We start from the raw sequence: 23,144 nt of genomic DNA, 5'->3' as shown, positions 1-23,144 counted from the left end.
ATACTCTCTGTATTAAAGGGATGAAATCCAGGGGTTCGACAGTGTTGAGTCAATATAACCTGAGTAATTGCATGAGTAACTCATGTTTCCCCTAAAGGGAAAGTGTTCCTGTGTAAATGTATTTATCAATAATTAAAGCAGTTTTGAGTTCTTGTGGGCACAGCCCCTCTCCCCCTGCCCCAGCTGAGAGATCGGTATCCTCAAACCTGCACAGGACTCAAAGAGGAAGGGAGTTTGTCACTGGGTGATGCTCTGTGGCAAGAGGCTTGTGGTTGAATTTTGACCTTTTTCTCTTCCTGAACAAAAAATAATGGTGAGATCTGTGTATGAGAGATTTAAAAACCTCTTCTACTCCATTAGGAGCATTATCCTGAAATAATCACTGAAGCTTATAACCGCCCAGATAATAGGAATGGGAAATCATTTCTGGAAAATATTCCCCTCAAAACATCTTACCAGAAAATTGTTTCCTAACAACAATAGCAATAAAATCTTTGTTAAATAATCCTTCAATACCACAAATATTTTGTCTATAATTGTATCAGTGTAGACAAATGCTTGGCATAGGCAATAGGAGTCAGAGTTCCTGGAGAATTTTTTCTGACAGAGCCAGTACTGGATACCTTTGGGTAAGTCACACATTTTTCAATGTTCTTTGGCCTATTTTTTTTTTTTTTAATTCACTGTAATCTGGAACCTAATTTGATATGCCTTGAAAGGCTGATTTCACATGGAAGATGCTCTGCTATCAGGGTAAGCAGCCATAAGAAATCCTAAAATAGGCAGATTAAAGGTTTGGGATCATGGGGGTTTATTTCTATGCAATTAAAGACATGATCACATTTAAAAATTGCTAACTTGTAGTTCAAGAAAAAAAAAAAGCCACTAACAACTGGGAGTCCCACATTTAAAAACAGCTAATAATTCTTAATTAAGAATATGATTAACAGAGACAATGAGGTAGATAGCAAGAAAGCACAGCATTTAATTCAATGCAGATTTTCAGTGGACATGGCATGGCCAAGGCAGTTGTGTATTAATTAGTGCTCTGAAGAGGGTGAGGAGACAGGAAGGGGAAAGGAAAATTGGCAGGTGTAGAAATGAGATTAGACAACAACAGAGGATTTTTCTCTCCAGAACAGAAGTCGCTCAGAATCCCCATCAGCCTCACTAACATGTTTTGTATAACTAAAGTTCCCTGCCACAAGAATGGGCAGGGACCTAAGGCGCAGCCTGGGGAGAGGGAGGACAGCCTTCCAGGGCTCACCTCTGCAGCATTTCCAGGCAGCTGTCACCAAACAGCAGCCTCCATTTCCCACCCTTGTTTTAAAGGCTGCTAGCTATTTGTGGATGGTGCGATGCCTCCGTGCTCAACCCTCAGTGTTATGCTGGTACAACTGCTGCAGCTGCACCATGAGACCAAGTGCTGCCTTTCCTCCAGTGCACGGGTGCTCCAGCCAGATCTCTGCTCTTGGTGGAAACCCAGGCTGGAGGCAAGGATGCTGCACCCACATCCCACAGCCACTCCTCTGTTAGCTCTGCCTTGCCAATGCTCCAGCTTGAAGCATGCACGTAGAGCTGAGCGTGTTATGACCTTGGTATTTGCCATGCACAGCAGCACACCCGTGTCCCCTCCTGCATGGGACCCCGGTGTGCTGCCCAAGGGGTCAAGCCCCTGGGTGACCCACGGCTGTGTCCTGTGCCACGATATTGCGGCAGGAGGCCAACCGGGTAATGGGCTGGGTAATTGCTCAGGGCTGTTTCATGTTGCCTGCAGAGACGTGAGATACACGGGCAAACAAAGAATCTGCTGCAGGATGAGGGGGCCCGTTTGCCCCCACCCCGGGATGGAGCCTGCCCTCCGTACAGCCTCGTCCAGGAGCGCTCCTCAGTCTCGGACGTGTCCCGTCACGACGAGGGGTCTGTTGACACACCCGCAGGGGAGGAAGGCAGCAGGAGCGAACCTGCTCAGGTGGAGCGATCCCACGGGATCGGGTTCAGGGGCTGTCTCCTACATGATCCCAAGCGTGTAATTTGGAAAATCACTTCTTTGGGTCTTTCTTGTTTAAAGCGGCGCCCGTTGGAGGGCAGAGGAAACGCGCAGCCAGTCTGTGCTTCGCTTTTGAGGAGCCGTGCGGGCAGAGCCGCTCCAGGGGTGGGGCCTCGTCCCCGCCCGGTCCCCGGGGAGCGGGTCCTGCGGGGAGATGTGCGGGCCGCGGGGGGCTGCGAGGGGGCCTCGGGGGGACTGTTCCGGCTCGCCGTGCTGCTTCCCTGCTGGGAAGAGTCCTTGCTCCCCCGTCGCTTTCACCCCCAGCCTGTCCTGTTCGAATAACGGGAAGGAGGCAGAGGAGAGGAGGGGGACAGCCCGGAGCAGCCCCTCACGCGGCGGGGAGACGCCCTGTCCGAAGCCGCCCGGAGCCACCCGGTGCCGCTCGGGAGACATCGCTAACTTCACCGCATGCACACGACGGGCCCGCGGCACCGGGACGCGCCGCGTACCGGTGCGGGGGCGGGCGCGGGGGCGGGCGGAGGGCGGGGGCAGGGAGGGGGCGCGGCCGGTCGCCCCGCCGCCCCCCGCCGCCCCCCGCCGCGGCCGCCACTTCCCTCGGGCGTCGCTCGGCGGCGGGCGCTGCCTCCGCAGGAAGCGGCCCCGCGCCCGCCCCTCCCGCGCCCGGCCACGGGCACATGCACCGTGCGGCGGCGGCGGGATGGCTCCGGCTCCGGTCCCGGCCACAGGCGCTGAGCCGCGGCCCCCCGCGCTGCTGCCGCTGCTGCTGCCGCTGCTGCTGCCGCTGCTGCTGCCCGGCCGAGCCGCCGGCCTGGAGGTGCAGCGCAAGTTCCTCTCGCCCACCCTCACCAACAACTTTGCGCTGGACGGCCCGGGCTCCCGCGTTTACCTGGCGGCCGTCAATCGGCTGTTCCAGCTGTCGGGGGGCGAGCTGGCACTGGAGGCGGAGGCGGCGGTGGGGCCGGTGCTGGACAGCCCGCTGTGCCACGCACCGCAGCTGCCGCAGGCCTCCTGTGAGCACCCCAGGGTGCTCACCAACAACTACAACAAGATCCTGCAGCCCGACCCGGAGCAGGGCGTCCTTGTCGTCTGCGGCTCCATCTACCAGGGCCTCTGCCAGCTGCGCAGCATGGCAAACATCTCGGCAGTGGCCGTGCGCTTCCCGCCGGGAGGCAGCGACTCGGTCACTGTCTTCCCGAGCATGCTGAACGTCGCGGCCAACCACCCCAACGCCTCCACCGTGGGGCTGGTGCTGCGCCGCGGCGGCGGCGGCGGGGCGCGGCTGCTGGTGGCCGCCACCTACACCGGCTTCGGCAGCCCCTTCTTCCCCCGCAACGGCAGCCTGGAGGACCACCGCTTCGAGAACACGCCCGAGATCGCTATCCGTGCCCTCAACGCCCGCGGAGACCTGGCCAAGCTTTTCACCTTCGACATCAACCCCTCCGACGACAACATCCTCAAGATCAAGCAGGGCGACAAGGCGCGGCACAAGCTCAGCTTCGTCCGCGCGTTCTTGCAGCACGGGGCCGCGCCGCCCGCCCGCCGCCCGTACGCTTACCTGGCGCTCAACAGTGAGGCCAACGCGGGCGACAAGGAGAGCCCGGCGCACAGCCTGCTGGCCCGCATCTGCCTGGGCGAGCCGGCCGAGGCCACCCTCAACGGCAGCGGCGAGACCAAGAAGCTGACCGAGTCCTACATCCAGCTGGGGCTGCGCTGCGGCGGCGCCGCCGACGCCTTCACCCGCCTCGTCTCCGTGTTCCCGGCGCGGGCAGCTTGGCGCAGCCCCGCCGCTCCTCACGGCCCGGGCCTGGCCCCGCCGCCCCCCGAGGAGCTGCTCTTCGGCGTCTTCGAGCGGGCCGGAGCCGGCGGTGGCCGGGGACGGTCACAGTCCGCGCTCTGCGTCTTCCGCTTCGCCGAGATCGAGGAGACGATCCGGGCCGCCCGCAACTCCTGCTTCGTCAGCCCGGCCGCCGGCATGGTTACCGTGCTGGACAGCGTGGTGCAGGGCACCGGCCCGGCCTGCGAGAAGAGGAATATACAGGTACGGCGGGCGGCGGGCACCTGCCGGGGCTCGGGGAGCCGGCGGTGGACAGCGGTCCCATCTCGTCGTGTCCCGTCCCGCGGTCGCTGCTGTCCCCACCTCTCCGGAGCTGGAGCTCATCCCCTGCTTCCCCCAGGCGGGCAGCTGAGCCGCACACCCTGCTGCCCTCCCTGCTTTCCCCGGAGACCGTCCCGCCTGCTCGGGGTCAGCATCCTTTCCCTAACCTTGTCTCCGGTGCCCCACTTCTCGTGGGTGCCCTGCGCGGCCGGATGTCTATGGGCATCGCCAGCCCCATGTCCCGTCTGGCGGAGCACAGCCCTGCCAGGGACGGCACACGGGCTGCCTTGGCTCCCCGCGTTCGTGGCAGAAGTTTGCCATTGTCACAGTTTGTTACTGAGTGGCCGTCAATGTTAGCGCGAGACAGAGTTACCTTTTTCCCTTTTCACTAAAAATATACTATGCTTGGGAACAAAAAAGAGAGAGAAAAGGGCTGCTTTAACGCTGCATTTTTCTCTTCCTCTGGGATGAGTGCGCAGCTCAGCTCCATCAAAGATCATGAAAACATCTGTTTGATTTCAGAGGCGAGATAGAGCATTTGGGCTTGGGCTTCCCTGTGCAATGCCAGTGGCAAAGAAAGGTTTCCCATGGTAACCAGAGTGTTTAGTGTGGCATCTGCACTCCGTGGTAAAATATGTAGTCTTAATGCACTTGGTTCATAGACCTACTCTAGCAAAGTTGAACAGTTTTTCCCTGGTGGCAGAGTACAAGCTGCCTGACAGCCAGCAAATCTAGTAGTTGGAGCTAATTCCACAAAGACTGGGTGTGTTAAACAGTGGGAGCTCAGTCCTGACATCTTGGCATGGTCACGGCTCTCAGAGGACTCACTGGAAATCAGGAATCCTATTTACAGGATGTGAAGGCACCCGCAGTTCTTGTTGGCTGTGGCTGATGCTCAGCATCCTTGCAGAGCAGCCCCTCAGCCCCGGGCGGGATTGAACTGTCTGCCAGGGCGGGTCAAGCGGCAGCATCAGGGCTGGGGCTGCTGGAGGCGCTTGGGAAGTGAACAAACAGCTTGGTCATAACTGAAAGACAGTGGCAGAAGCACCCATCACCCTTCAGCTTCTCTAGGACTGCTGTGGGGATACAGTTTTTTCTAACTTTTGTTCAGTAAAGAAAATAATTATGACTAACACCAATCTGCTGATGTTGAAAGTACCAACTGCTGTATCCAGTAAGGTATTTAGACAGCTAATTCATGAGTGACTCAAGGGAGACTAGGCACAGATGAGATTTCACTCCATCTTTGGTCCCTGTTCCACTGTAATGTGTGTTCCTAGTAGCACCTTCCTCTCCAAGTACTACCTGAGTAGGCAGGGAGGGTGACCAGGAGCCTGTTGTCACTGATGCCATAAAGGCTGAGAAGGATGCTCTTCTCAAAAGGATGAGCAACAGGGGATGTGAGGGTCAGGGGAATAAAAGAACTGAGCACTACGCAGCCATTGGGAGTCATGGGAACCCTCTGTGTTTGCCACTGTGGCAAGATCAGACTGCAAGAAAATTTGTTCATATGGAGAGAGCAATAAGACCGGTGGTGATTTAAGATGGATGGGGAGACTGGATTGTAGTACCAGCTGACATTGCTGCTGTGCCACTGGCCTTGAAACAGTCACTGACCCCGAGGTACCTGTTTCCCACATACTCCTGTATTTATTGTTATTCAGAAACCCAGCTCGTGTAGTGTCAGATTGCATTTGTAAAGCTGCTTTGAGATCCTTTGATGTCAAGTACAGCAGGATATAAATGAAGCATAACATTAATATTTGTTCATGCCTAATATTTCTACACTTCCCACTTATTTGAAGCGTATTCCTCTGACTGAGCCTGCTGGGAAGCAATCCTGCTAGTCAGGAGAGCCTTTCTTTTTTTTTTTTTGCCTTTTCCTTAATCATTAGAATTGCCAACAAGTTAACAAGCTGTTTGTATTTTCAAGTCCCAGAGTGGCAGTGTCAAGAGAGGAGTTGTAATAGTGTGTTTCTTTGTGCTGCAAACACCTAACATTAATTTCCACCTTCAAGTGAAATACTCTAATATGTTTTGTGTCCCAAACCTGGAAATGCAGCAGGAAAATGTATTAAAGTAGCAGCTGCTCCGGCAGAGCAGATCAGTATCTATCTGTCTTCCCATGTGTTCCACTTCTCCTCCTGTTAGTGGGTTTCCAGTTTTCCCACTGCCACTGTGCATCACTGACAGGGGCTCTGGTGTTAGTAAGTGTGGCTTGTTAGTTCTTCCTGAGGACCAAGTACTTGGGTTTTAATCTCCTTCTGGAAGAAAAAAACCCTGATATTGGCCTGATTCATTCCAAGCGTGTGTTCAGCTGAAGTAGTCAGTTGTTACAAGTCTGGACCATGGGCTGTTAGGTGTAATGCAGTGTGAAAGGAAAATCATTGACCCCTTGTGTGCTCTCCAGTCTAATTGAATGCTCCTCTCCAGCAGCACTTGCTTCGGCTCAGCCAGGGAGCTCCAGCACTCGCCCACCAGTGAGGGGTTTTGGGAGTAGGCACTCAACGCACCAGCCATCCCTGTCAGTCCCCACGGCATTTCTGCTCAGAGCTGACTGATGTGGGGCAGGGCTTCTCACCACTCAGTGCTGTGCTCTGAGGTCTGAGGAGACTGGCACAGACCGAGGGGCTTTGTCTCTGTACAGGCTGATGTGGTGGCAGCCATTTGTTTGGCTCCCATGTGGGATTGGCCACACAGGGGGCTGTGGAGGGTGGATGAAGCAGGTGGATTTGCCAGCTGCCCTGCTGGTCTGCATTCCCCAAGTTGGGCAAGGGGAGCCACCAGCTTGGCCTGGAAACCGCACCTCTCTTTGATGGAAATGCTTACTTGCAATTAAGCACATGCTCAACAGCTTTGTGTGAGACGAGGAGAAAATGTGCAGAGGGGGATGGTCTAGGTCAGGAGTGGGGGCTGTTGGTTCTTCTCAATGAGGGTTGCTGAAAAGTCACGTACCAAGGAGATGAATTCACAGCAGCAGCTCAGGGGGAGGAGGATGTGTGAGGGAAGGGTTTAGGTTGGTTGGCTTCTTGCACCGACAGTGAGTGGGTGAGCTCTAGGATTGCTTCCCCTCAACAGAAATAGTTTTTTATAATGAATTTTGTGTCAAATGCAGCTAAATTGGAATACTTGCATGGAATCACTGTGCTGTTTTGCCCACTCAAAGCCCATGTGGAACTTGGACTCGAGCCCCCAGAAGAGGAGTAGGAGCTCTCTGGAGCAAACTGCCTGTAATAGTATTTGCAGCAATGCACTGACAGAACTCATCAAATTCTTGGGGCACCGCGTGGGTTTATAGCTCGTATTTCAGCTATTCTACCCCAGGAGGATCATGGCCCAGTGGGTTTGAAGGTTATGCTGGCTGCATGGCTGGAGTGTGACACAGCTGTGGGGTGCTGAATTCATTGTGAAAGCAAAGCAAGCAAGAGCCCATCCCCAGCTTCTGGCTGGCTTGAGAGCACTGGCCATGGGGGGCATCCCAGGAGTGTCCCCCTTTGTGCCACTGAAAACAAAGGTCTGTGTGGCTGTTCTTCGGCCATGCTGCATCACAGCCACATCCCAATGTGGCAAAGCCCCCACAGTGTCCTCTTGCCACTACCCCATCTCTCGGTGGGTATTTTGGCAGGGGACACAGCCAGGCACCTTTGTGTGTACACTTTGCTGTGATGAGCAAGCTCATTTGAGGAAGAGCTGAACTGGAAACTCCATCTCTTGCTCATAGCTGCTCCAAACTCAGTGTCTTCTGTGGTTTCTGCATGGTCTAAAAACTACTGGAGAGGTATAGAAAGCAGACATATTCATTAAGCCTAGATTTGCTGGCCAGGCAACTACATCTCTCTTGGGAAATATTTTGGGGTCTGCAACTCAAAGAAAGGGCTGAAAATCCAGTTTGTTTCCTCTGCTGAAAACCATAGGCATAGTGGCATGGGATATTGAAATGTTTCAGCATTAATTCTCAGGTTTCTGGCTCTTGTGGCTTTGTGTCAGATCCTGCATGGTTACTGAACACTGTGTTTGGGGGTGTAATGATGAGATACCCACCAGTGAGCTCTACTATAATGGGTTGTTAAATAAAATTAACTTCTTGGGTAGACTATATAAACAGTCTTTGTATATATGTGTGCCTGGGCATGGAAATGTGGTTTAAAACCAGTCAGAAAATGTTCCCAAAGAAAAAAATCTCATATACATGTGGGAATATGACAAAACATCTACTTACTGTCCAAATATACTGTGGCATCTCCATGGGGTTGGGTTTTATAGGAGCTGAGTTACTTTGAAGTGCTGGTTTATACTAATTTAGAAATTCCAAACATGAAACTAAATGTGCTCTAACCCTACGTCTACTCAAATAAATCCAGAGGATTAGCCACAGAAAGGAAACTGGGAATTTACACTTAATTTCTTCATCAAAAATGAAGCAGGAATTCTTGTAGCAAGCCTAATTTCTGTGTTTTGCAGTGTGGGCTGTTCAGAGTTGCTGGCACCACCCCGAGGTGTCACTGCCCAGGTACTGTAGGGCTGCACCGTGGCTGTCACCGTTGTCTGTCTTGCTGTGGGGTGTGGCGTTTGTGTCCCAAACCTGGAAATGCAGCAGGAAAATGTATTAAAGCAGCAGCTGCTCTGGCAGAGCAGATCAGTATCTATCTGTCTTCCCATGTGTTCCACTTCTCCTCCTGTTAGTGGGTTAGTGGGTGGGAGCTCGGTGTCCCTCACTGCCCTGCAAGGGCTGGGGATGAGGGGTCAGGCTGCCCCTGCTCCCCAACAGGGGCTTTAAGCCACGGTGTGAGCTTTGCCTGGCTTTGGACCCAGCCCAGAGCCCTGGCTACCTGTTTTGTCTCTCACCTGGTACTAGTGAGTTGTGGTCAGCTGTTGGTTAGGTTTCCTTGGGATTTTATGTGAAAATACAAGCTGCTGCTGCAGTCAAGGTGCACACAGGCAGCTGTGTGAGCACCCTCCTTCCTGGGAAGGCAGGCTCAGCTCTGTGGGCTGCAGTGCCCGGGGGCTCTCCCCCTGCCAGGGCTGGCTTGGCCCTGGTGCTCTGTGCCAAGCTGGGGAGTCTCCTGAGGAGCAGGTCTCGCCCCCGAGCTGAAGGTGGGTGGTGGGAATGCTTCCCTGGGGGCCTCAGCACTCATCCCTGCTTTGCATCTCAAGTTCAAACAGGTCCCAAATTGCAAAGGGAAATTTGGTTAAAGTGGCAAAAGTTTCTGTGCCTGGAAACAGGAAGTTGTGCTGCTTTAGGGAACAGAAACTGGCTCCTGATTGTGGCTCGGTGCCTGCCTGCTCTGGGAGCCCAGCACTGCTGGCTGCTCAGGCAAGGCATTTGCTGGTCCCTTGGCAGGGCAGGGGGGTCACAGGCACGCCCAGGCTCCTGGAGAGCTCTGCCAACAGCTGGCTGTACACACCTGCTCATTCCTGGTGCTTGGGTGCTCACACTACATTTGATCCATCGAGCTCATCAAATCCCCTCTAACTAAATAACAGGCTTGTAACTGTTTAGGTGGAAAATAGGAAAAGGGTCATTTTGGCTAAAGCCAAGGGTTTTCCAGGGCAGATATTTAACTCCCACATGTGAATGTGAACCCAGGCCCCAGGAGCCACAGCGGATGCAGGCTCAGCTGCAGGGCCTCGGTGGATGGAAATGAAGGGATTTGCCATCTCCCTTCTGATGTTTCAAAGTTTCATTTACAGTGATTGAGTGACAAGATTGTTGGGGCTGAGGGCACCTGAAGAAGTGATTAAGGCACTGTGAGATGTGTGTGGGTGCCTGGGGGTGCTGTAGAAGCACCTTACTATTCCTTGTAAATCCCAGTAGGTGTCTGTCAGGTGCACTGTTGGGACTCTCTGATATCCTCTCCCAGAGAGGGGTTGGAAACAATGATCTGAGCCCCTGCCTGTGGTAATTTAATGCAAACACCAGGCAACCCACAGTGGTTGGAAATGTTATAACCACCTGAGTGCCAGCACACTCTACCTGCAGCAACGTGGCCACCAGGCTTGTGCTGGGGTGGCCGTGGCTGCCAGCGGCTCCTAGCTGCAGGGGCTGAGCCCCTCAGCTGCACCAGGGAGGGGGCATGGACGGCTCATGTGGCTGCTGCTCTGTGCTGGAAATGGGATGGTTGAGGGGTGTGACTGCTCCTCTGTACCAGGCATGGGGTGGATGGGGGTTGGCATTCTTGACGAGAGGAAGAAAAGGGGTGAGTGTCTGTTGCTTGGTGGTTGTCCCCAGTGCCCTGCCCCAGAGCAGTGTCGCAACAACCCCATGCACTCAAGGTCCCTTTGGCATGGTGAGCCCTGGGTACAGTGCAGCTCCTGTGTTGGGGCATCATTGTTGTCCTTGTTTCGTGGTGGGATGTGGGTGCTCAGGTCCCCCTCTGATGTCTCTGATCAGAAGAGTGGCAGTGTCAGGATTTGAATTGGGGTTCCAAGTGATTCTGTGTGACTGTCCCTAGCACACATCCCTGGAGCCACAGTGTGACAGGGGATCACAGCAATGTCTGCAGGAGGGATCTGCTTTTCTATTTCTTTTTTTGGTTTGGTTGGGTGTTTTTGGTTGGGTTTGGTTTTTTTTGTTGGTTTTTTTTTTGTTGTTTTTGTTTTTGTTTTTGATTCCTGTGGGGTTGGTAAAGAAATGATTTTAAGTTGTTGTTTTCAAGTTGGGCTGCAACACCCTGCAGCAGGTGAAGTAGATGGCAGATTGTCTGCAGCATCTCTCAGTTTGAGAGGCCAATAGAATTTATTGATGTTTTTGAGCAGAGGGAGCAGTACTTACTCCTAAGATCTGCAGAGCAGCTCTGCTGGCAGCCGCTGTTCCGACAGAGTGAGGCAGCAGAGGCGTGGGACGGGTTGTGCCTGGGAAAGCCCAGATCCAGCCAGGCCCAGATGAGCCCTTGTCAAATGTGATGTGCTGGTGAGCAGGGCAGATGGCAAAGCCCACCTTTGCCTTGATATCTGCTGAGTGTCAGCGGGGCTTGTCCAACACGGAGAGCTCCTTACACAGGTCTGGGGGAGTTGGGACTGCGATGTCTCCAAGGAGTGGGGTTGTGGCATCCTGCAGAAACAGGGATGGCACATGGTCTGACCTGCTGTGGCTGATCACTGCACCTTCCTCTCACATTTATCAGACCTGTGGATAAGCACAGCCTTGCAAGGTGGGACAAGAAGCTCCTCAGCTCCACAGGCTGGGTGCTCAACCAAGTGGTGGTGGTTTGTTTTTTGGACTCTGGTGCTGAGGCTGTGGAGCAGGCGATGCACAGGGGGTACCCAGAAGGGGACGGCGTTGCTTCTCAGAGGCAGGTTTTACTTAGGATGTGTAAAAGAAGGCTAGAGTTCTGCTCACTATCTTGGGGCTTAATTGATTCAGCAGAACTAATGAGGAAAATACAGGAAAACTTTTACTCTAAACTATTACTAAATGAAATAGATTTAAACTGACACATGCAAAAGACCAGTGGTGCCAGGTAAGAAGCTGTTACTTTAATGGATGCTTTTTTCGGCCCTGGCTTGCACAGATATGTCTCCAGAGCACTTTGAGCATGTGAAGTGCTAAGTGTTAGTACTAGCAATAATAAAATAGTAACGACCAAAGTTCGAGGAGCCAAACTCATGGTTCATCAGGGATTCTTCCCTGTGGAAGACAGTTTGAATGGTCTGAGGTTGGTTACTGAGGCCAAAGCTTAACATAAATGAGAAACCCAGGTTGAGTGATGGAGGGGTAACAAGGAAAGAACAGCTAAGAACATACAGCCTAAAGAAACCAAGCATTTTACTCTGAGAAGTTTCGATGGGGGAGGTGTCTCATGGCTCCTCAGCAGGAGTGGGTGTCCTTGAGATGAGGCACGCTCGGCTGATCTGCTCAGCCCCTTGTCCCCAGGGAGTGGGAAGAGGAGCCGAGTTTCCAAGAGGGGTGAATTTAAAGGACATACAAGCTCTTGCTGCTCAAACACGTGCTGTTCTGGCTGTGACAACCCCTCTGGAGCCTGTTTGTTAATCCCTCTGCTTGCCCGTTCCTGGTGGATTTGATTGTATAATCTGAAGTATTGTATTTAATGCAGGATGAAGGCTAACATAATAAGCTTGACCAGTCTTCCTGGTGGCATGAAGGATGTGCAATTTTAGTTTAAAAAGTGCTTCTTTTTCATGTTTCTCTGCTTTGAGCAGTTCCCCATTATGTTGCACTTGCTATTTCAGTGCCCTGCTGGGGGAAGCCCTGTTGGGTGCCAGACCCCCAACTTGTGTGGAGCAAGGAAGGGGGACCCATGCTGGGGCTGCCAGGGCTGGGATGGGTGTCTTGGGGCCCTGCCAGTCACCTCTCTGCATGGCCTTCAGCTTTCTTTTCCAGTTGGGGTCAGCATGACAGGGTTAGGGCTGACGGAGTGATGGTGGCCATGAGCTGGGCCAGTTGTGGCTGGAGGAGGGAGCAGAGGAGACTTAGAAGGGAATCACACTGTCAGCTGCAGGCATCCAACTTTGGTGCCTCTGTGGAGCTGAGGCTGGAGCCTCTGTGGACTCACAGAGATGGTTGGACAGCAGTAGGGACCCATGGTTGTTGAAGCTGTTGTCAGGCTTTGGCCTCGCTGTAGCAGACTGGCTGTGCCCTGATCCTGTCCCCGTGTCTGTGTCCTCCTGCTGAGGTGGGCGTACGTGCTGTCTGCCCAGGGCTGCCACTGCCAGAGCAGCAGATGGAGCTTGGGTTTTGCCCTCTGAGATGATCTGGGGCACTGAGAGCCTCTTCCAGCACTCAGAGTCTCACACCTCTGGTGGGTGGAGGGCTGTGGCTGCTGCTGCTGCTGAGTTGCAGTGCTTTGGCCCGACCCAGCTGTGCCTGTCCCCAGCCATCAGCCCTGTTCTTGCTGTGCCCTGCCTTCTGGCAGTCCTCTGTGCTCTGTCCCCTTTCTTACCCCAGCCTCCAGTCCCGCCTGAGGCTGCCAAGAGTGAAATTTAGGAGCTGGCAGGAAAGAAAAGTTTGGAGTCAAGGGCAGAGAGAGGGAAGAATGAGTTTTCTGAGGGTGATAGCGCCCTGCAGGCACTGGGAGCAGAGGGGTGTTGGGATAAACCATTGCTGATGTCACATTAGTACCCTAGCTCAGGGCTGGCATTGTGCAAATGGACAAAACACAGCAAAACTCCTGCCTCCTCACTTGAGGAACTTGTGGTCTAAGCAAACAGTGAAACCGGAGTGCAAGTCTCACTTTAGGCCTTTTTTGGTTTTTTTTTTAGGAATGTCTGCTGTGCTGTGTGGATCCTGTGCTGTTGGTAATTCTTGAGAAAAAATTGTCCAGGTTCACTTTGCCAGAGATTCTCAGCCTGAATTGACTGGCCACAAGTGCACATTGATTTGCCTCCTGTTGCCTAAAAAACATGATGGGAAGTCTGAGGAGCTCTGTGCTAATGCCCACCCTTGAGCAGCACTGCAGCTGGAGGCTGCTTACATCTCAAGTGCCTCAACAGTGGAGTCCTCTTCTGAGGATGACATTTTCCTCCAGGCATCCCAAAAAGCCTGTTTTTGACAGGTCTGGTTGCGACACTGCAGCAGATAAACGAGTGATTGTGTGTACAAACTGGGGGACGGGGGAGCTCCGGGGGAATGCTGGGGGTGTGTGGTTGGCCTGGGCTCTGCCCAGCACAGAGCAGAGCTTGTCCTCTCCCTTAGCATAATGCAGCCAGGCTGGCTTGGCACCACTGGCTGTATCCATTCTCCTATGCAGTATTGCAGCACTGGTTTTTAGCCTGTCCCTACAGTTCAGTGAGAGTTTGTGTCCTGCTATTCTCTTCCGACAGTATCCTAATTATTCTGAATATTCTCTCTGCAGTCAGAAATTTCCCTGAGTCATACCTAAATGTTAATAAAAGCCTAATGGTTTATGTTAAGGAAGGCAAGAGATAAAACTAGGGCCCTTTTATCACAGGCTTTAATGGCCTGAAAATGTCAGTTGTGTGGGAGCAGCTGCCAAATTTTGAGCCTATGAAGATGATGGCTAAGTCCCACAAATCAACAAGTTTGGAGCGGATTATCCGATGCTGGCTGTGTCATTTTCCCAGGACTCCAGGCATGCTGGAAGCCAACACTTTAATCCTCTCTGATACGAAGTCTGAAAGGGGCCAGGCTCCCCTTCTCACTCCGGAGCTCTGGAGCTGCTGCAGCGCAGCCAGCATGGCCTCGTGGAGGGCAGGGGCTCAGGGCTTTCCTCTGCTTCTGAGTCACAAATTAGCTCCAGCTTTGCTTGAGAACTATTTTTAAGGTCACAAACACAGGATGCAGAAATCAGCGCATTTCATGGTTTTCCTGAGAGCTGCCTCACCACTCCTCTTCCCCCTTCTGTTTCCAACAGACTTCCTTCCCGAAGGGACATCCTGCATGCCCAGGGCTGGGGAGCTGTAATGGAAATTCTGGGAAATCGCTTTTTATGCTCCTTATAGGCCTGGGATAAAGAACTGAACTCACACTGTGAAGGCAGCTGAACTCTTGAGCTATGATGTGGCTGGAAATCTTTTATCTCAGTCCCACTTTGTTTCTGCAACCACACTCAGGGGTTAATCTGAGTAACCATCCTCTTAGCCATGGCCCCTTGATTTGAATTCATTTGCATCACTTGTGAAGTTTTGCAGCAATATCACTTATTGCAGTGTGCAGGGGCACAGCAGCGTGTTCCCCTCGTCCTGGCAGGGGCTGGCAGAGCTGCTCGGCTGGTGCTGGCTGTGCCTGTCCCCATCTTGCACCCAAGACGCTCCTGATCAGTGACAGAGTGGCAGAGTCAAACCTTTTGTGGGCAGGAGGTTTTGGATCTAAAATCAGCCCACAGTTCTATGAGTTACTGAGTACCCAGAGCACGTCAAAGGAAAATAGAGGCAATATAGTGAATGCCCACCGGGTGTTTTAAAATGCAGATTATAGGAAGAGATTGGTTTTGGAAGAAAACATTTGTTCTTTTCCCATTTCAGGACAGGGCAGCTTGATTTAAGAGGGAGTGAGATTTAACCCCTTCCACTTGGAGATGGCCTTCTATTCCATTCATCCAGTGCAATTCCCCAGCTGTGGTGACTGCCTGGTGTCTGCAGAAGGATGTGACTTGGCTGTATCCTGTTTACTGTAACGTGATGGAGTTAGCTGTCCTCTTGGTGCTGTGGGGTATGGGCAGCAGCAGCACAGCATGTCATCCCTTCTTTGGACCCGGCAGAGGGAAACACCATATGTCTCCTACCCATCCATTTGTTGGAAGGTCTGATGTCATTTGAAGAAAGGTGTTTCAGAGGAAGGATGTGTGCAGCCAAAATAAATCTTGGCCTGGGTTAGAATAGTTACATCCTGTTTACTGTGGAAAACACTTTGCACTGATATGAGCTCTGAAATGCATGATTTAGAAGTGGGCAGGCGCTGCAGATAAGAGACTTCCCGTGATTTTGGTCACCTGTGAGAAGAAAGGGCCATGTCTCTCAGGCTGGCAGGCAGTGATGCTGGTCCCAGCTCCTGCACAGCTGCCGTAGAGAGAAGGTGCTGAGCATCCCTTGGGGTCCCAGGTGGTCAGAGGTGTCTCTGTGCCTGTTTCCCTGCAGAAAGGAGCCTTGTAAACTTCAGGTGGCGATGTTCTTAAAGAGACATGAAGAGGAGCTAGAGATAATAATCCCTAAGACAAGTTAATAAACCCAAGTGAAATTCTAAATATCTGTTTGTGAAGGGAAGGAATAACTAAATCAGAAACATGAATGGCTTTCCATGTCTTCTGTATCGTATAAGAAAACTTGTGTGGCCCAGTTACAGGCCAAACATACACACTTAAGAATTTGGGCTGTGATTTTACTTTTTACTAGAATGAGATGCAGTAAAACTGGAAAATGAATTTAGCATTGCATCCACAAACTTGATCCTTTTGTTTTAGGTCCCCTAAGAACAGAGCTGCAGCTTTGAATGTGCTGTCCTGTTTGGCACTCATCTGAGCAGAGGAAGTTTTTCACATCTGCCTTTGTTACTCCATGTCTGGAGCAGCCAGCAGTGGCCATGGGGTCTGGTGGGGCACAGGGGACCAAGGTCAGGGTGGTTTTTTGAAGACCCAGCCTGTCTCTAGTGGCACTGTGGCTGTGCTAGTCCAGAGCAGCAATATGAGCCCTGGATGTGCCTGCAGCAGCACAATCCCTGTGGTCAGGGGTGCGTGCTCCTGTGCAGAGGTTGCTGTGGGGTGTCTCTGCTGGGTAGCCCGGGCTGTTTGCTGACCGGCTGCTCCAACACACCAAGGGCTGGCTGGCACCCACAGCTCCTGGTGAGGTTTGCTACTGTCCTGTGCCACGCAAGGGGGAGGAATGGGCAGTGCCATGGCCTGCAGTCCCTGTGCTGACTGCTCCCTGGACCAGCTGTGGCCGTGACAGGGAGGTCTCCAACCCCCTGTGGGCATCTGTCTGGGGCTTCTTCTCTTTTGCCAGTGCAGGGGCACCATCTCTTGCTTATGCATACAGAGCCCCATCGCTTTGCATCCCTTTTGGGTTTTAGCATGTTTCTTCCCCACTTCTCCCCATGAATGTGTTGCTGTGGTGTGGCACCAACCCAAGACACGTGGTGGTGGCTTGGGGGCAGATGGGCATGGGGTGCATGTGAGCCTGCAGAGAGACCCTGCCCAGTCTCACCCTCCTGTTGCAAAGCCTAAGGATTTGCTTAATCTTCTGAACTGTCTGGAGAGAGGAGAGAGCCAAAGCTTTAGCCTGGTTCCATCAATGATGACCAGGGAATTAGCATCCACACCCTGGTGCAGCCCAGGAGGGAGGACTGTGCTGGACAGGCTGATGGTCACCTTTTGCCTGGTGCAAAGTGCATTCCCAGGCCCTGATGGATGCAGCCTCAAATCCCTGCATTTATTCTGATTAAATGCAGACTTCTGTCAGCTTCTGTGGCAGAACTGTCTACCTTCAGACTGGATACAGACAGGCATAAATGTGCTTTGTCCTTGGGGTGTGGGCTGCAACCCTCCAGGTATCTCTTGCTGGAGTTTTGACCCTTCCCACAACTGGGGCTTGGGTTGTGCACAGGTGACCTGCAGATACCTGCTGCTGCTGGAATGCCAGCCCTGCCGAGGAGTGTGACAGTGTGGTCACAGCCTCCCCTTGGCTGAGCCTGGGAAGTGGAAATGGCCCTTGAAAGGTGTCCATCATTTGAAGGCTCCAGCTGCACCCGCTGCAGCTCAGAAAAGCTGCTGCAGGAGTGACTGCAGGTGAATTGTTGGCAGTTAGACTGTTGTGATGTTCAGGCATTGTCGAATCCATCCAAGTTGTCTGAGTAGAAATTACATGAGAATCTCAGAGGATTTGGAGTGAAGGGGTCATAAATCTTGGGTGTGTCTCGGCAGCATAGGAATATGAGGCATCAGTTCCACTTGCAAATGCTGCTGCCATGCAGCAAATGCACTGATTAATTTAGCACAGGAGAGTCAAGTCTGTTGTTTTGCTTTTGACCAAACAAGTCAGATGCTTGCTCATAGACACAGGTCAATGAAAAGTCCTTAACCACTGCCTTTGCCCCTTGGCACCTGGCAGTGAATGGATGTGGAAGCCCTGCTATCAGCCTTGTGCCCCACGTGCCAGCCCTCGTGGGTCAGCTCACCAGCCAGGGCATTTTCCTGTTCTGTGACTCAGCAGTGAGGGGCTCTGAGAAGTCTGTCCCCAGTGCCCCTGAGGGGATGGCAGGGATTGGACTGGTGTTTGTACCACCCGCTGATATTTGTGTCTCTCCCCAGCTGCAGCCGGAGCAGCTGGACTGTGGAGCCGCACACCTTCAGCACCCACTGGCCATCGTGAACCCTGTCACTGCCACCCCCATCTTCACCTACAGTGGCCTGACTGCGGTGGCAGTGGCCAGTGTCAACAACTACACCGTTGTGTTCCTGGGCACGGCCAGTGGAGGACTCCTGAAGGCAAGTGGGGCCCAGCAGCAGCAGCGTGGGGCAGCAGAGCTGGGGACGGGGTGGGTGTTGGGGCTTCCTCTTCCAGCACCTCTGGTCTGCCCAGAGGATGACAGCTGCTGTCTACTTGGTTTGAGCTCCTACTTCCTTTGGGCAATGAAGAAGTCATTGGGTAGTGCCATAACCTGGACAGTGATGCACGCTGCCTGGTGACTGCTGGCTGTTGATCACTGCTCAGGGCTGCCACGTGAGCAGGATGTTTTTGATGAACCCTAAGCTGAAAACGCTATTGTGCAGCATTGAATTATTAATTAATTTTATTAAACCATTTTATTAATTATATGAATATAATTTTAAAAGAGTATGATTATATACACACTATAATATCATTTTAATTACAATGTTTAGTTATTATTTTAACTGTTGACGTTATTACAGTTGTTAAAAGCTGTTCTAATAAATTCTCCCTCTGAGGCGCTGGCTTTTGAAGACTCCGTGTAGACAGGGGAATCACAAAGAGATTCTTCTTCGCAGCTGAATCCAAAGCAGGTGTGAACCCATGGTGGAGCCTGTTGTAAATAACATGCCAGAGGTGATGCAGGGTGATGCAATGCCCCAGTTCTGCAGCCAGGACACAAGGCCAAGCTCTCAGTAACCTTCGTGCTTGAAGTTTGCCAGAGAAAGTTTTGATTCCAGGCAGCCACAGCAGTCTGGGAAACTGCCAGTATCAGAAGTTCATAGAGAAGAGGGGGAAAAGGCCTGGAGCAAAGACAGCTGATACCTGCTTTATCTCTGCCTGGGGGGACTGGTGCAAAATGTGGGATACTGGATCAAAATACTTAGATAGAAGAAAACTTGCCAGTCTCTTCCCTTGAGTCTAAGTGCTCCTGGCAGAAATGTGGGAGCAATCGCAAAGGAACTCCCTGCTTTGATTTTTGCCCACAGGGGCAGGTAATTTGGGAGGGAGCTGGCACTGGGCCAGGCGCAGGGCTGGGGGCAGATGCCACACGCAGCGCAGCCTGTTCACACGGCATTAACAGCTCTGCTCCATTATCATCTCCGAGAGACCAGCCTTATCTGCAGTGCCTCCATTAGGGAGAGGCTCCTGGCTACCCTGTGCTGGGATAATTTGCTCAGATAGCTGTAATCTAATTCCACAACACAGCTGCATAACCAGAAGCCCTTCTACCTTTGGGGCTTCTTGCTCTTTGGCACAGGATGCAAGATACTTTGCGTGGCCAAATCATTCAGATTTGTTGCCTGAGAAAAGACAGCAGAGGGGCAGAAATGGTGCTTGCCCAGCTCCTGCCAGCAGCAGTTAGGGTTACCAGGGGCACGTATGGCAAATCAGTGCAATTCTGTGGCTGTGGACTGTTTGGTGAGGGCCAACACCATGTCCAGCAGTCACGGGAGGGTCAGCAGTGCTTGGGCAGCGTGGCTGGGGCAGGATGTGCCAGGGTGCAGTGCCCTCAAGGGCACAAGGAGGGACGGGGTCTGTCCTGATGTGTCCATGTCTGGAAGGCCACAGACAAGTGCTGTGGTGGGGTTACCCAGGGCTTCACTCACTCTGCTCCCACCAGCACCCAGGGCAGTGTGTGTCCTCCAGCCCACCCCAGCCTGCTGTGCCAGGGCTGGTGGTCGCTGCCCCTGGGCTGCTCTGGGGGCTCTCCCCCAGAGCCTGCAGCCCCCTGAGATCCAGGGGGAGCCTGTGTGAAGAGGGTGTAGGATGAACATGCCCAGGAGGCAGAGGGACCCAGGCACAGGTGTCTGTAAACAGCTACACGTGGAGCACATCTCAGCAGTGAGGGAGAGGGGATGCAGTGGAGAATGTCAGGGCTCAGTTCATGGACATCTTGGGTAATTTAGCTTCTGGCTAGCCAGCTTTTAAAATGGACACAGTGATAGTTCCCTATTTTTTCTGCATAGCTTTCAGTGTTTCTTAGCAGAGAGAAGCCTGAGCCTGTGCTGCAGCAGTGTGTCAGTGCTGCTCTAGTGTAAGAATTAATTAACCTATGTTAATTAATTAGTCCACATTTAGAGAACAGAATCACAGTTGATCATTACAATTGTTGCCTTCCCTTGCTAGTAAGGAGGCAAGAATTTTCTTCATCCCCTTTCTGTTTTAAGCTGAAAAGTGACTGTCACGAGAAATTTTGTAGCCCCCATTGTTATTTCCTCTCAGCAATGCCACATTTAATTTACTGAATTTTTGAGTCAAATGCCAAGACATTCAGGGAACTGAAAGGCAGGCTGATGCTGTGCAGCCTTCTCCATCACTGCCAGCGCTTCAGCTGGTGATTCATGAGACAAGGTAGGAGTTGGCACTCTCGTGGCAGCTGCCGTGGTCTTCTGGAGTCAGCAGGGATAGAAGCTTCTTCTGGCTGGGACTGACAACACTTATTTTTCAAATATGCAGGGAGCAGGAGATGCCATGCTGTACAGCCCTGTTGCTGATTTTCACTGTTTTTCATTAAGTTTTGGAAACTCAGTGTTCTCTGTACAGAATGTGTGTGTATGTGATGAGGCCCAGAGGCGGGTGCCACTCGCACGAGGGCAACACAAATGCTGCTGAGCCTGCTGGATGCAGCTGTGCAGGGGTAGAGCCTTCAACCAGACCCTTCCCAGAGGGACCAGGGGTGATGAGCATCACTGAGCAGGGCTGGGGCTTTCTGGGCCATGCTATGCCTGCCCAGTGACACAGAGCTGACTTTCCAGGAAAGCTCTGTGTGTGCAGCCTGCAAAGTGTACGGAGATTCACAGTGCTTGACAGCTTGGGGCACCCCTGTATACCTCTTTGGTTTTTATTCGTAACCAAGAGGAAATAATCTTCTCCCCTTAATGTTTGAAAATGGCCTTTTCTCTCTACAGATTAACCTGGACAGTACGATGAAGGTTATTAGCAGGAGATCCATTTCGGTGGCTTATGGAGAGCCTGTCCATCCCATCATGCAATTTGACCCTTCTGATTCCACCTACCTCTACCTGATGACCTCTTACCAGGTGAGATCTTCAGTCCTCAACAAAAGAGTTCTTAGAGCACAGCATACATTTGATTTAGCTCAGAGCTGGAAGCAGAAAGGGACAATAAGATTTTCTTTAATGGTGAGAGCAAAGATGTTCAGAGCTTTGGCTGTCACTGGGCTTTCTGGGGAAGTGCCTGTCCATTCTCCTGTGCTGGGTGATAACACCATGCAGCCCAGCTTAGCAGGTCTTTGTGGTGGTCAGGTAAAAAGAAAGAGTGAAAGATACTGAAACCGATTGCACTTACGGCAATGCAGAAATAAGCAAAGGTTGTTCCTGTACAGAAACCCAAAAATGACAGGATGTGGTCTTTAGGAAGGCTTTCAGGGGCTCCTACAGACAAAAAGTCTGCCTATCAGAAGTGGTCCCTGGGGAGGTTTCTGCTCAGTGCTTGGCAGGGGGGCTCTGCAGTGACGGGGAGAGCCACAGCAGGTACAGACAGGCGGTCCCATCTCCATCAACTTAACAGAGGAGGAAGATGAGAGCTGAGTGCTGCAGGCACTGATGGTTTGTCCTGAATTACATTTTAATCTGTCAAAACAGATGCACAACCACAAATGTTACATGTTGCATTTGTATTTTCCAAGCTCTAATTCCCTGCAGATTGGTCATTATCATTTCACAGACCCCTCCCAGGATGCCTCTTTAGCTGATGGCTCCGACTGTCTCATCCCAGCCCCTGGCTGGGCTGTGCCTTCTGCTTGGGCTGATCAAACAACTGGTGTGGTGCTTGTCTTAGTCCTCTGACTAAGGATATTTTCCCATAAATCTGATGAGTTGATTTTTCTTTGGTGGAGTTAGCATCCTAGGAAGCTCTTCAGGAGCTTGACAGGGTTGGGGTGGGGTTGCTGAGCCCCGCAGGGCTGGGGAGCAGTGAGGTGCCGTGAGTGAAGTGGAGCTCTGGCCAAGGAGCCCACAGCCTGGAGTGTGCTTGCCTGCTGGGAGCTCTGGGCTCTTGGCACCTCACATTTTCAGTCCCCACTGTTCCAAACCACTCAGGTTTCCTTCCCAAATGTTTAGAGATCAAAGGAGGAGAGAGCAGAAACCAACACATGCTTTCCCTTCCAACTGCTTCTGCCAAGTGAGTCCCCAGAGGTACTTTGATTTTTTTACAAATCAAGGTTTCTAGAGTGGTGCTGCTTTCTGATCTTTGTGTAAACAGCCAGAGCGTGCTGAGCTCTATTTGGAGAGGAGCTTCCTGCAGGTCTGGGTGAGAGCTTTTCACAGAGAGGGACAAGCTGTGAAGCTGTGTCCATCTGACACCTCTGAAAGGTGCAGTGTCACACTCTGTAACCTGGTCATCACATGGCTCCTTGCCATGGCACCAGGTGAAAAGGAACAGCCCAGCTCAGCCCAGCTCAGCTCAGCTGGCTGCAAACCCTGTGGTTTCCCAAGCTCCAGGGTACCCTTCCTGTCTTGGGGCTCACAGCCCCTGGCTTGGACAGGCTCCAGGGGTTCCCAATGGGCAGCAGCCGGCTTCTTGGGCTCATCCCCACTCCGGGTGGCTGTGGCACAGCTCCAGCTTCCAGGCTGTGCCAGGGTCTGCTCCTGTGCTGTGCTGGGTGAGTTTGCTCCAAGGTGAGGGTGTGGCAGCCCGAGGCGCAGGTGTCTGGCCTCCAGCTGCACGTGGCCACGCCGTGTGTCCGGGCTGGTGGGTGTTCCTGGGGGCTGTGACACATTTGGAAGCAGCTGTGCTGTTGTTGTGCAGATGACACGGGTGAAGGTGGCTGCCTGCAGCCAGTACTCGACGTGCACGGAGTGCCTGGCTGCCGCTGACGCCTACTGCGGGTGGTGCACGATGGAGACCAGGTAGGACCAGCCGTGGCCTGGTGTGCTTCAGCTTCGGCCCTCGAGCCTGGGATTTCTGGTGCCTTTTGTATTTCCCCACAGTCATGCTACCAACAGTCTTTTTGCATTCCTTACAAAATAAGTGCTGTTAGAAACAATGGCATCTGGCCCAAAGGGCTGGGATGTTCTTCAGAGACAAGATTTCACCGTAGCTGCATTGTAATGCCACAGGCAGCTGCCAGCCCAAAGAATCTCTTTCAGGTGTCAAACCACAGGACTGGGAGAACCCATACCCTGTACAAGTCCCATCTTTTGTCCCTGCAGATCCCCTCTATCAGTAGAAGAC

At 52.5% G+C, this 23,144-nt stretch overlaps 1 protein-coding gene across 3 annotated transcripts in view; it reads left to right on the top strand.

Annotated features, from left to right (window-relative positions):
- Positions 1-2,700: 2,700 nt before the first annotated feature.
- The window catches only part of PLXND1 (plexin D1), a 68,727-nt gene continuing 48,283 nt past the window's right edge, over positions 2,701-23,144 (top strand). For 2 of the 3 annotated variants that reach the window (XM_088061838.1, XM_014251754.2), the window contains exons 1-4: positions 2,701-4,049; positions 17,825-18,001; positions 20,858-20,989; positions 22,719-22,819. In XM_088061838.1, the coding sequence (XP_087917964.1) occupies positions 2,709-4,049; positions 17,825-18,001; positions 20,858-20,989; positions 22,719-22,819 (1,751 nt within the window). In that variant the 5' untranslated portion in view covers positions 2,701-2,708. The remainder of the gene's footprint in view (positions 4,050-17,824; positions 18,002-20,857; positions 20,990-22,718; positions 22,820-23,144) is intronic. The other variant, XM_014251755.2, reaches the window with a different exon arrangement.

The sequence above is a fragment of the Pseudopodoces humilis genome, chromosome 13, assembly GCF_049639895.1.
Source record: "Pseudopodoces humilis isolate 2021_Gansu_Grassland_sample_001 chromosome 13, ASM4963989v1, whole genome shotgun sequence".
In the NCBI taxonomy this organism is placed as follows: domain Eukaryota; kingdom Metazoa; phylum Chordata; class Aves; order Passeriformes; family Paridae; genus Pseudopodoces; species Pseudopodoces humilis.
Note: the sequence above shows the minus strand (reverse complement) of the source record. Positions and strands in the feature narration are given on the sequence as shown.